The following is a 12591-nucleotide window of genomic DNA, read 5'->3' as shown; positions in this document are numbered from 1 at the left end:
CCTTTAAAGCCCTAAACGGCCTCGGTCCTGTATACCTGAAGGAGCATCTCCACCCCCATCGTTCAGCCCGGACACTGAGATCCAGCGCCGAGGGCCTTCTGGCGGTTCCCTCATTGCGAGAAGTGAGGCTACAGGGAACCAGACAGAGGGCCCTCTCGGTAGTGGCGCCCGCCCTGTGGAACGCCCTCCCATTAGATGTCAAAGAGATAAAGAATTACCTGACATTCAGAAGACATCTTAAGGCAGCCCTGTTCAGGGAAGTTTTTAATATGTAATGCTGTACTGTTTTTAACACTGATTGGGAGCCGCCCAGAGTGGCTGGGGAAACTCAGCCAGATGGGCGGGGTATAAATAATAAATTATTATTATTATTAAATTATTATTATTATTACACAAAGTTGGACAATTTCCCCATCTAGCTTTATATTACCTACACTGACTGGCAGCAGCTCTCCAGGGTTTTGTAGAGGGTTCATTCCCTGCCCCACCTGGAAATGCTTTGGGTGCTGAACCTGGGGCTCCTGCGTGAGCTATGCAAATGGGCAATACCCCAAACTAACTATGGTTGGGGGGGGCAGCCCTGTGAAGAGGCAAATGGGAATTTTGCATGACAAGTATCTCAGTGGTGCCCCTCCCTCTTCTTCTGTTTGGCTGGAGAAGAGGTACACGTGACAGCTTCCCACCCCTATATCAGAGCCTGCTATCAGAGCAGCTGGAGGAGTCCTTTGCTGAATGGCTGAGCTGTGTTTATCCTGAAGTAATCAGGGATGTGGTTCTTCTTATAGGAAAGTTGCTGTCGTTCCTACTCTCAATCCATTCTAGTGGTAAGTGTGTTATTGGCTGGGATCCACTTGCTTGCCCACCCCCCACCCCTCAGTCTTGGAATGCAACTTTTGTCTGGGAGCCAAGCATGAGGGATGCTTTCTCGGCTCCAGAATGTCACATCAGGAATTCATTTGCAAAACAAATTAGCATTCCATTCCAAGCCGGAAGCAAGGCAGTGTTTTCCAAAATGCTGCAATCTTGCAAACACCCCCACCCCCTGTTTTATAACTGCCTTTTGTTGACCAGGGGCCACCCCCTATTTTCTGACTCCTCTCTCTTTTAGAGAGAGAAATTGTTCTTTATGGGTGTGTGAATTGTAAAGCTTCAGCGTTTTAGTTTATACCTTGGGGCCTCTGGAAGTTCAGTCTGGGGCTGGCAGTGGAGCTTTCCATTGTTGAGCAACTGCCAAGTTCCCTGGGCTAGTTAGATGTTGCCCTGTTTCCCTCTGGAACCACCTGCTGCTGTAGCTTGCCTCTTCCATCTCTTTGTCTGAGTGAAGGGAAAGGACTAAACATGTGGTCTATCTGTGCTCGGCAAGTGGAATATGTTAAAGGCATGTGTTAAAGGTTTTACAGCTTATATTTCCACACTTTTCTTTGCTGCATGCTTGGCCATGTTAAACCTCTGCCGGGGTTCTCTCACCAAAGAGCACACACCCCAAACTTGGACCTTGCCCTTCCAATGAGTTTTTACAATACCTGGCAGGTTTGGTATGGGCATTAAATGAGGAGGACCATGGGTGCCACCTTGAGCTCCTTGGAGGAACAAGTGGGGTGTCCATGCATGCAATCAAGGAAACTGGCCAGGTGTGAAAAGCAGAGAGCACTCCTGCCCCTTTAACACCTGGGCAGAAGAGGACTTTTTTTCAGTAGGTGGAAAGCCACACTTGCTGTAAGGTTTTCCTCTGCATATCTGTTAAAGGGGCAGGAGCTCTCTCAGCTGTTGGCTGCCACCCTTCCACCAACATCTAAGCTTGTCTATTTCTTTCCCTCCATCCATATCCCCCCTTTCCTTATGGGACATTTCCTTTTGGGATTGGCTGACTATATGGCAGAACATGTCAGGATTGTATTGCCTGTTGGGTTCTTGCACCAAGTGAGGTTTGTGGTACTTGGGCCCTATGGGTGGGCTCTCTCTGAGGCTCTCTTGGTGCCCATCAGGACCAGTAGACTGGAAAGCAGGCCAGTAAGAAGAGTCAGAGACAATGACAGGGAGAGTGTGTTATGTATTGAAGTTCTCACCCTAGCTACCAGGGGTATTGTGTACAGTCATACCTCAGGTTAAATACGCTTCAGGTTGAGCGTTTTCAGGTTGTGTTCTGCGGCGACCCGGATGTAACGGAACGGGTCACTTCCAGGTTTCGCCGCTCACGCATGTGCAGGTGCTCTAAATGACATCACACACATGCGCAGAAGCGGCAAATCATGACCAAGGCACATGCAGACGCGGGGTGCATTCTGCTCAGGATGCAAATGGAGCTCCGGAATGGATCCCGTTCGCATCCAGAGGTACCACTGTATATAGTTTTCACTCAGGTCCACGTAAGTTAATTTAGGCAGGAAACCCTGGGCTTTTGTTGTTACAATGTTGACAGGCGGCTGCCTATAAAAGCAGGCCGACTGAACTGTTTGCTGTTCAGTTCAGTTCCAGCTTACAGTGGTACCTCGGGTTAAGTACTTAATTCGTTCCAGAGGTCCGTACTTAACCTGAAACTGTTCTTAACCTGAAGCACCACTTTAGCTAATGGGGCCTCCTGCTGCCGCCGCCATGCAATTTCTGTTCTCATCCTGAAGCAAAGTTCTTAACCTGAAGCACTATTTCTGGGTTAGCGGAGTCTGTAACCTGAAGTGTATGTAACTTGAAGCGTATGTGACCCGAGGTACCACTGTACTTATAAAGAACTACTTGGAGAAAGCTCTGTGTCATCTGCTATGTCCACCCACTACTTAATAGAGTGGCTCCCTGATTGGTTGTAATCAAGGAGGCTGTCTGGTGCTGGCTGACAGAAGTTGATGGGGCAAAATGTTTCCCAGCCCTACCTGGAGATGCCACAGGGGACTGAAGCAGGGGCATTCTGCAAGCAAGGCAGGTGCTCTAACGCAGAGCTGTGCACTTCCCCTAAAAAAAATAAAGTAAAATTCTAGTCCCTGTTGTTCTGAATAAAAAGCTGAATCAGCACAGGAAGCTGAGTCAGATGGCTGGGTTCATCTAGCTCAGTATTGTCTACACTGACTAGCAGCAGCTGTCTGGGATTTCAGGCAGGGAACATTCCTGGAACTACCTGGCAAGGCTGGGGACTGAATCATGGACTTTCTGCATGCGAGGCAGATACTCTACCACAGAGCTATGGTCCTTTCCCATAAAATCACATTGTAGCCTGCTCCAGATCTCTGAGTGGTGAGAGACTCTGGGGGTGCCACTGTTATGAGGACTAGAATCTTATTTTCATGGGAAGGGTCATAGCTCAGTGGCAGATAATGTGTTTTACATGCAGAAGAAGCCGGGCTTAGGAGATACAGTACTATTGCCTGACATCCTGGTGAGCTTCTGGCTGTCCCTGTAGGCCAGGTGTCAGCTGTACTGGGCACTGAAATTTGAGACCCCAAGGTCTGCTGGGGCTGATGGGAGTTGCAGTCCAGCAACGTATTTTGGGCCAGAGGATCTCCACACCTTATATGCAGATTTATTTAAGGAACTTCTGTGTTGGCTGATTTTCTGGGAATCCTTTGCAAGTTGTTCCATGACAAGCCCTGTCTTCTTAAAGAGCCCCCTAACTGCAGCCATGAAACCCCGATGCATTCCAGAGGATTTTCAGGCAGGACAGGATAACTCTCCAGGTGTCTTTGGACTCAAACTCCCATCATTCCTGGACTGTTTGCCATGGTGGCTGGGGCTGATAGGAACTGGGTTCCAATGAATATGTGGTGGGCCACCTTAGGAGAGGCATTCCCCGCCCCCACCCACCCCCCATGAGGGAATGCCTTTTTTAAAGCAGGAGCATCTCTTGCATGAAGGGGAGGGGGTGCTCCTTCTTAGAAAAGGGACGGGGAGCATGGAGTACCACCCACTTCTTGAGGTCTAAATGTTCCTTAGCTCTGTTTGAAGGCACATCTTGGAAATGCTAATCTGATGTTGCTCTCTCTGTGGGCATGATGTAATTGCGCAATGCCCTCCATTGCCATTGCAGTTACAGATTTCAGAGAAAGGTGACTGGCATGTCTGCAACCATGGTCTAGCCAGAATTTCATGAGTCTCGGTGATTAACCTGGAGTTTCTCAAAAAACCACAACGTTCTTAAGAGAATCGCTGTTTGCAAGCAACATGTTCCTCCCCTCCAACATTTCTCTGATGAAAATAGGAAAGTCCTATTCCATAAAAATAAGGGGGGCGGGGCGGAATTACTATTTATATTCCACGCATCTGACTGGGTTGCCACTCAGGGAGGCTTTCAACATATATAAAAACATAATAAAACATTAAACATTTTTAAAAATAAAAACCTTCCCTATACAGGGATAGCTGGGAGGGTCAGATACTCCATACCCTCCAACATTCCTCCAATGAAAATAGGGACATCCTAACGAAAAGCGGGACATTCTGGGATCAAATCAGAAACTGGGATGGCTTCTGTAAATCTGGGATTACCCTGAAAAAGGGACACTTGTAAGGTCTGTATGCTATAGAACTGCCATGCCTCTAAATCTTGCCCAACCCCCTGACACTTAAAGGAGATGGTGGTTAATCTTAAACCTGTGCGGTTTGTTTGCCTTCAGCCTGGCATCTCCAAACTCAGGCCTCCAGATATGTTTTGGGACTACAACTCCCATCATCCCTGGCTAACAGGACCAGTGGTCAGGGATGACTGGAATTGTAGTCCCAAAACATCTGGAGGGCTGAGTTTGGGGGTGCCTGCCTTAAGCAGTGATTCTCTGCTCTCTTTTCCTGATTGCCAGTCTATTTCTGGGCCCGATTCAAGGTGTTCACATTTGTGTTTAAAGCCCTAAACAACTTGGGCCGCAAAGATCTGAGAGTTCTCCTCCACCACCACCCTCTTGGGTGTTAAGCTCAGCAGAGGGGGTCCTCTTGGTAGTTCCACTGTCCTGAGGCATTCAGGATGGTGGCAGCCCCAGAGAGGAACTTATTTGTGGCAGAACCTAAGTTGTGGAACTTTGTCTAGCATCTGGCATCTTCATTGGACAGTGTCCATCATGCCAAAAACACCCCTCTTTACCCTAACCTTGGTCACCTAAGAACATGAGAAGAGCCCTGCTGGATCAAGCCCATCGAGTCCAGCATCCTGTCCTCATAGTGACCAACCAAATGCCCATTATGGGATGTCCCCAAGTAAGACCTGAGTGCACCTGTTGTTCCCCATTATCTGGTATACAAAGGTAGACTGTCTTTGAGCATGGAGGTTCTGCTATCACAATAGACTTCCATATGAGCAGCCTTACTAGCTCAGGCCAATGGCCCATCTAGTCCAGCATCCAGTTCTCACAGTAGCCAGTGAGATGCCCCAATGGGAAACCTGCAGGCAGGATCAGAGCACAATAGCCCTCACTTGGCTCCTGTGTTATGAATAGCAACTACTATTCATAAGCATTCATAAGTTATCCTGGCTTGTAGCCATTGCATCTGGAATATAGGTTTTCAGGACCCACCCCCTTCCTGTGATTGTAACTTGTTTTAAACGGTTTGTAATACTGAATTTTAAATTCACCTGATGGTGAAGGGTGGGGAGCAACAACAGCAGCAACAAATAAACAAATAATGGAACTTCTGAATATAAATCCAAAGGGTTGCATGTTGCAATGCTGACTGGTAAAGGCTCCATCCAAAGAGTAGATCTGGTGATTAATGTTGATCCAACCCCTTTCTTGCATGATATAATCTGGCACTAGTTTTCAGACCTCAGAAGGAAAAACGAGCTCCAGATCTCTGTCTCTCTGTCTGTTTCTCTCTCTCTCCACCCCACCCCACACTCTCAGGAAACAGCATCGATCCTTCGCTTCCCATGCAGAAAATGATGGAGAATGAAGCCTTCGTGTCTTTCATATTCTTTGGCACCCTTTTGGTCATAAAGATGTATGCCATAGCCGTCATAACAGGGCAAGTGAGGCTTCGCAAAAAGGTAGGCAAGTCATTCTTCCCCCCCCCCCTTTTTTTAAAGGCACTTGTGTGATTGTAGAAGGAGTTTTTACCCTCCATGTGGCTTTTGAAAATGGTTCTCTTTAACTTTTTGGTATTTCGCAGCAAGTTGTGATCTCATTTTGTGCATTTAATAGATGCTACTGTTTAGCTTTCTCTGACTTGCATCTGTTTACATTTTCCCCCAAACTGGGCTTTGAACACACTTTGCAAAAAAGAAAAAGGGAAACCAGAAATGTTAAACAGGTTGTGGAATTCTTATGAGAGACTTCCCAATCGGAATTTGATGGGGTTTTTTGAGGTGTTAAAATAAAAAAAGAACAGCTGATCCATCTTTCAGATTCCTCTATTTGAATATTTAAATCCTTGTTCCAGTAACTTTTAAGGCCCACCAAGGGACCAATGGTGAGCACCTGAAGCTCTTCATAAATAATAGAGACCAGTGTTTTGCTTCTGTGTCCTTGATTCAATTCAGTAGATTCAAAATTAGTCAAGGATCTAGTAGCAGGCATTTTAAGTGACTAATTTGCCAGTATATGGTGAAGTTGACACTCCTGTAACTAATTTAGAACCAGGTCTCATTTTTTCAATATGATTTTTGTTCCATTGGAACAGGATTGCCAGTAATGTAGAAGCCACACAATCCGAATGTGTTTTTGTGTTCACTAGACAACTTTACGCAGAGATAAATCAGCCCCCTTAGAATGATGACCAAGGCGGAGTAGTGGTAAGCAGCCTGAAGAAAAGCATTGCTGAAAGCTCTTCCAAATCTTAAATGGGTGATGTTTCTTCTGATTACGTTGCAAAGTTAACTCCTTCAGCCAGTTTGGTAGACAGCATCTGTGGTGTGCATTCTTTTCCCCCCAAGAAGGAGGATTTTAAATGCCTTTACGGTTGTAGTAATGATAACACTAACAAAGGAAATTTGCAGGGGGGAAATGACTGTCTACACATCATTCCACCTTATTATTTGTTTTGCTATGCTTGCCCAGCAGTTTTATTGACGTTTGGAGGGGCACTCTTTAGTTATTTAGCATTGACTGGGGATGAAGCAGTCTGGCCACCCTGAAACTTTTGCAGTATTGAAAGCTGGACCTAATGGTCAGGGATCCCTTTACCTTACCCTTACTATCCTGTGCACAGATCATAGAATCATAGAACCGTGGGAACTTCCCAAGTGTCATCTAGTCCCAACGCCCAGCAATGCAGGACTCGCAGCCAAAGAAACCCTTGACAGACAGCTATCCAACCTCTGTGTAAAAACTTCCAATGGAGGATTGTCCACCACCTTCCCAGGGAGTCCGTTCCACCCTCAAATGGCTCTTGCCATCAGAAAGTTCTTCCTAATGTTTAGTTGGAATCACCTTTCTCATCATTTGAAGCTGTTGGTTCAGGTCCTGCCCTCTGCGGCATCATAAAACAAGCTTCAACCATTTTCCATGTGGCAGCCTTTCAGATACAGTGGTACCTTGTGTTATGTACCATCCCCCTTATGAATGCTGCGGGTTACGTGCTCCGGAAGTAGATGCCCCTTGTTGTGACCTTTGCCCCGGGATGCGAGCAGAAGTCATGGTGCGGCGGCACAGCAGCAGCGGGAGGCGCCATTAGAGAAAGCGTGCCTCATGTTACGAGCGGTTTCCTGTTACAAACAGACCTGCAGAATGGATTAAGTACATAACACGAGGTACCACTGTATTTGAAGATAGCTATTGGGTCACCTCTCAGTCTTCTCTTCTCCAGGTTAAACATACCCAACTTCCTCAATGTTCCTTGTAAGGCTTAGTTTCTAGACATTTTATCATCCTGGTCACCCTCCTCTGCCTAATCTCCCAGCTCGTCAATATCATTCTGAAATTGTGTTGCCCAGAACTGGGCGCAAGATTCCAGTGGGAGCAGGGGAGCTGATCAAGGCAGAATAGAGCAGTACTATTACTTTCCTTGATCTGGATACAGTCATACCTCATGTTACGTTTGCTTCATGTTATGTTCTTTCAAGTTATGTCCCGCAGCGACCTGGAAGTACTGGAAAGGGTTACTTCCTGGTTTCGCCGCTCACGCATGCGCAGAAGCGCAAAATGATGCCACACGCATTGCACAGAAGTGGCAAGTCGCAACCCACGCGTGTGCAGAAGTGCCGCTGCAGTTTGCGTTCTTTTCATATTGCGAATGGGCCTCCGGAACGGATCCCGTTTGCAACCAGAGGTACCATTGTACTAGACTTGATTCACCCTAGAATTGTTGCTGCTGCCTTGCGCTGCAGTATGTCTCTCTCTATCTCAGTTGCTGGAAACCACAGAAGGGGAGAGTGCCCTTGTGCTCGGGTCCTGCTTGTAGGTTTCCCATAATGCACATCTTTTTGGCCACTGAGAGAGCAGGTGGCTGGCTAGATGGGCTGCTAGCCTGATCCAGTCCATACTTCTGATGTTCCTAGTGGGACTTCTGCTTAGCGGAAGTTTGTGTGATGTTAAAAATAATGAGTTTGTTTTCTCTTTTTTAAAAAAAGCTGTAGTTTCTTTCCTGTTCCCTAAAGGGAAGGAATGCCTTCTCAAGTACTTCTTGGAAATCTAGCTTTCACTTCTTGTTATTTGGAAAAAGAAAACTTGACTGCTGTGTTCTGCAGTTACAGGTGGTTGTCTAGGATGCAATAAAACAAACCAGAACACAGTTGATCTCTTTTTGGACCCACTCCAGATGGTGCCCAAACCTGCACTGAGTGTTGGGGGAGGGGGAGCATGGGCAACTGCCCAGTTTCTAAATTAAAAAGCAAATAGGGAGATTTTGTGGAGGTTTCTGTGTGTCAAAGTTGGATCAAGCCATTAACCAGGCATGGTGTCTCCCCAAGGTCCCAAGTTGTTTTGTAGAGCTGGGGGATAAAACAAATGTTCCATTTTTATGCGAATTTTAATTTTTAGTTTTCAGTATAACAAAACCAAGCTAACTAGGGAAAGCTAACTGAGCTCAACCAGAATAGGAGTAGTGAAGCAGAAAACTGTTTGATGAACAGCTCTAGATTTTAATCACAATGAACTATTTTCCACCTAATGATTCGGTGGAGGGATTAAAAACTATTCCCTCCCCCATGTGGATTATGCTGGGGGGGCTAAGGTTCACCCCAACACCCCTTTCCCTATGCAAGTAAATGGAGAGATCTGTTTTCCAGGGAGAGGAGGCAGTGTTCCCACAAAAATTCCACTGTGGAGAGTGGGCAGAAGCCCACCATACCAACAGTCTTTGGGGTAACAGGGACATATCTGAGGAGCAGGTGACATCCCCCAGTCTTTCCTGACAATCTTTTCCATCTCCTATTATTCCTATTGCACCCGCACCAAAACAATACAGTATTCATTGTGGGGGAACCATAAATCTGTATTGCTTTTGGGTGGGTGCTGAAGAGAGTGGTGTGTGTCTGCATATACAAGTCTCTGAAAATTGTGTGAGTTGAACCTAGGCTACTGAAGAAAGTCAGTCTCTGCACCCACTTTTCCCTCTGTCCAGGCCCACCAAAGGTATGCAGCCCACTGAAGATTGCCCAGGAGGGAATGTGACCTTCAGGCTGCAAAACATCACCCATCAGAGAGAAAGGGAAGTTTAAACTTCAGGGATTGTGGTCAATGCTAGTCCTACTTAGAGTAGACCCATTGAAGATAATGGCCATGACTAACTTTTGTTGTTTAGGCATTTAGTCGTGTCTGACTCTTCGTGACCCCACGGACCAGAGCACGCCAGGCACTCCTGTCTTCCACCGCCTCCCACAGTTTGATCAAACTTATGCTTTGAGGACACTGTCCAACCATCTCGTCCTCTGTCGTCCCCTTCTCCTTGTGCCCTCCATCTTTCCCAGGGAGTCTTCTCCTCTCATGAAGTGGCCAAAGTCTTGTAGCCTCAGCTTCACGATCTGTCCTTCCAGTGAGCACTCAGGGCTGATTTCCTTAAGAATGGATATGCTTGATCTTCTTGCAGTCCATGGGACTCTCAAGAGTCTCCTCCAGCACCATAATTCAAAAGCATCAATTCATCGGCGATCAGCCTTCTAACTTAGACTAACTTAGATCTCTTAATTTCAGTGGGTCCATTCTCAGTAGACTCTTTGTTTGATATCTGACCACTCCCTCCAGGTTTCAAGTGCTTTCCTGAAATGTTAAAAGTGATGCAAATTATCCATCAATAATTCACATTATAATTAATTTTTAGAAAAATCCCAAATAGTTGCAAAACAACTCCTTCAGGGATTTGAAGGGAGATCTGGACAATTGTCAACCAGGGTCAGCCAATGGCCTTGGATGGCTCCAGGCTTTCAAAATCATGCTTGTCACCATTCTTTTAAAAGAACTTTGTCTTGGAAAGGAGTTGAGATTCTTGTATTCAAAATAGTGAGCTGGCTTCCAATGGACACTTGCTAGTTTCCAAACAGGGTCTGTACATTCTCCGTTTTCAAAACAGATCGTTGCAACATCAAGGATTAGGTGCTGGATCTTTTAAGAAATTGGAAGTGATCCAATGCCAAAACCTCTGCAATTGTGATGCAAGCAATGCCTGGAACTTTTAATGAAAAGGCAACCAGAAATAATCTAATCCTGACTGTTTCAAATTAAGAAACCCAAAATGGTGACTGTAAGTGGAATACCAAAAACAGGATTTTACTGCAGTTTAAGCTGTGGACTTACTGGAGGTGGTGGTTGTTTTAATATTCTTTTGGAATGTTTTAAAGAGCATGGCTTATGGAACTCCTTTCACAACCTGGGGTTTATTCATAAGAGACTGCCACCTTGCAGTAGGTGGTGCAACAAACTTGAGACAGTTGTGGGAAATCACCAGGCACAGACAGAGCCATGCAGCCAGTGACGTTGGGTGGAATGTTCTACTAAATCTCCCAAAATGCTGATAAAAGCCTGTTGGAATGGGAAGAAGCAGCCTTCACTTTTTATTATACACTCTCTGTAAAGCTCATAATCTCCTGGAGTGGGGGAAATACTTTAAAACATCCGTCTTTGAGCACAGTCTGAAGACATTTTACATCTTCTGTCTCTGAGGCTGAGTTACAAAATGAACAGAATTGAGGGCTAAAGCTTTGAGCTGGTTGGGATTGCATATTTACCGTATTTTTCGCTCTATAAGACACACTTTTTCCCTCCTAAAAAGTAAGGGGAAATGTGTGTGCGTCTTATGGAGCAAATGCAGGCTGCGCGGCTAAGTCAGAAGCCAGAACAGGGAGAGGGAGCGCTGCGCAGCGCTTCCTCTAGCTGTTCTGGCTTTGGGATAGCCCCCCGAAGCCTCCGCAGGGCAGTGGGATGAAGGCTCCCCGCTGCCCTGTGGAGGCTTCACACAGGTCTTGTGGGAGGTGGGGGGAAGGGACAGAGCCGTGCGCTCTGTCCCTTCCCCCACCTCCCAGAAAAGCCCTCAAGAGCAGTGCGCTCTTTAAAGAGCCATGCCTAGCGTGTGTGCAGCTCTTGGGGGCTTTTCTCTGAGGAGGGAGGAGAGACTGACGCGGCCCCTCAGTCCCTTCTCCCTCCTTGGGAAAAGCCCCCAAGAGCTGCAAACACGCTCTGCGTGCTCTTTAAAGGGAGTGCGGCTCTTGCGAGCTTTTGCGGGAGATGGGAGAAGGGACAGAGGGCAGCTTAGCCGCGCACAGCCTCTTCCGGGCAGGGGGAGCCTTCATCCCGTTGCGTGGGAGAGGCTTCAGCGGCTATCCCAGAAGCCAGATCCCTCTTGCTGTTCTGGCTTCTGAGATTCAGAATATTTTTTTTCTTGTTTTCCTCCCCCCAAAACTAGGTGCGTCTTATCGTCTGGTACGTCCTATAGAGCGAAAAATATGGTAGTTGCTCCCCCCTCCCACACACACACAGCCCCACACTTGTAGAAAGCTTGCAAGCCAATCCAGCCTTTCCCCACATGTAGAATGCTAGAAAATAACTCAGAGGCACCATCTCTTGCTGCACTGAATGCATAAACTGTATTTGGCCAATTTATAAAACCAGCTGGCGGTGTTTTTCAGAAATATGCTACTTCAACATGCATGGGGCGGTAGCAGGTTCAGGGATGGGGGAAAATTTCAATTCTGTTTGCATTTAAAAGGCAAATCTACCTAATGTGTGCTTTACAAACGGTATGGGAACCAAAACCCATCAATCCTTTGAAGTCTGCTCATCTCTGCATTTTTGCAGTTTCCCAGCCAGGTAATCTGCCTGAAAATGCCCACATCTGGGGGAAACGTGCAAAAAAATGCATATGTTGACAAAAATAATGTGCAGAAATGTATCATATTTGGGGGGGGGGAATATAAATATATGGGGAAATATTCTTTGCAGAAAAGAATAATGAGATTGACAAAGTTTCATGAAGAAATGTGTGTGTGTGTTGGAGGAATTCATATTAAAATGCCAGGTTTTTAAAATGAGGGCTTTTAAAAGTAAATAAATAAATTGCAAGCTGTTGTGGAAATGTGGAGAAGTGAGTTTAAGACAGGGGAAAAGAGAAAACTGGAGAAGCCAGCTATGGCATATTCACCCATTCCTTGTTGTTCCAGTTATAATTATTAATTAAATTTATTAGTCACTTTTTGCCATGGCAACTCAAAGCATCTTACAATATTTTAAGCAAAAAACGTGTGTATACATTCAA

General features: G+C 46.1%; 1 protein-coding gene across 4 annotated transcripts in view; it reads left to right on the top strand.

The window, feature by feature from the left end:
* PTGES (prostaglandin E synthase) overlaps positions 1–12591 on the top strand; it is a 31614-nt gene that overhangs the window by 5342 nt on the left and 13681 nt on the right. For 3 of the 4 annotated variants that reach the window (XM_079961521.1, XM_079961520.1, XM_079961522.1), the window contains one exon: positions 5814–5956. In XM_079961521.1, the coding sequence (XP_079817647.1) occupies positions 5814–5956 (143 nt within the window). Of the gene's footprint in view, positions 1–592; positions 825–5813; positions 5957–12591 lie in introns of those variants that run through there. The other variant, XM_079961519.1, reaches the window with a different exon arrangement.

This window comes from Podarcis cretensis (genome assembly GCF_951804945.1).
Source record: "Podarcis cretensis genome assembly, chromosome: Z".
Classification (NCBI taxonomy): domain Eukaryota; kingdom Metazoa; phylum Chordata; class Lepidosauria; order Squamata; family Lacertidae; genus Podarcis; species Podarcis cretensis.
Note: the sequence above shows the minus strand (reverse complement) of the source record. Positions and strands in the feature narration are given on the sequence as shown.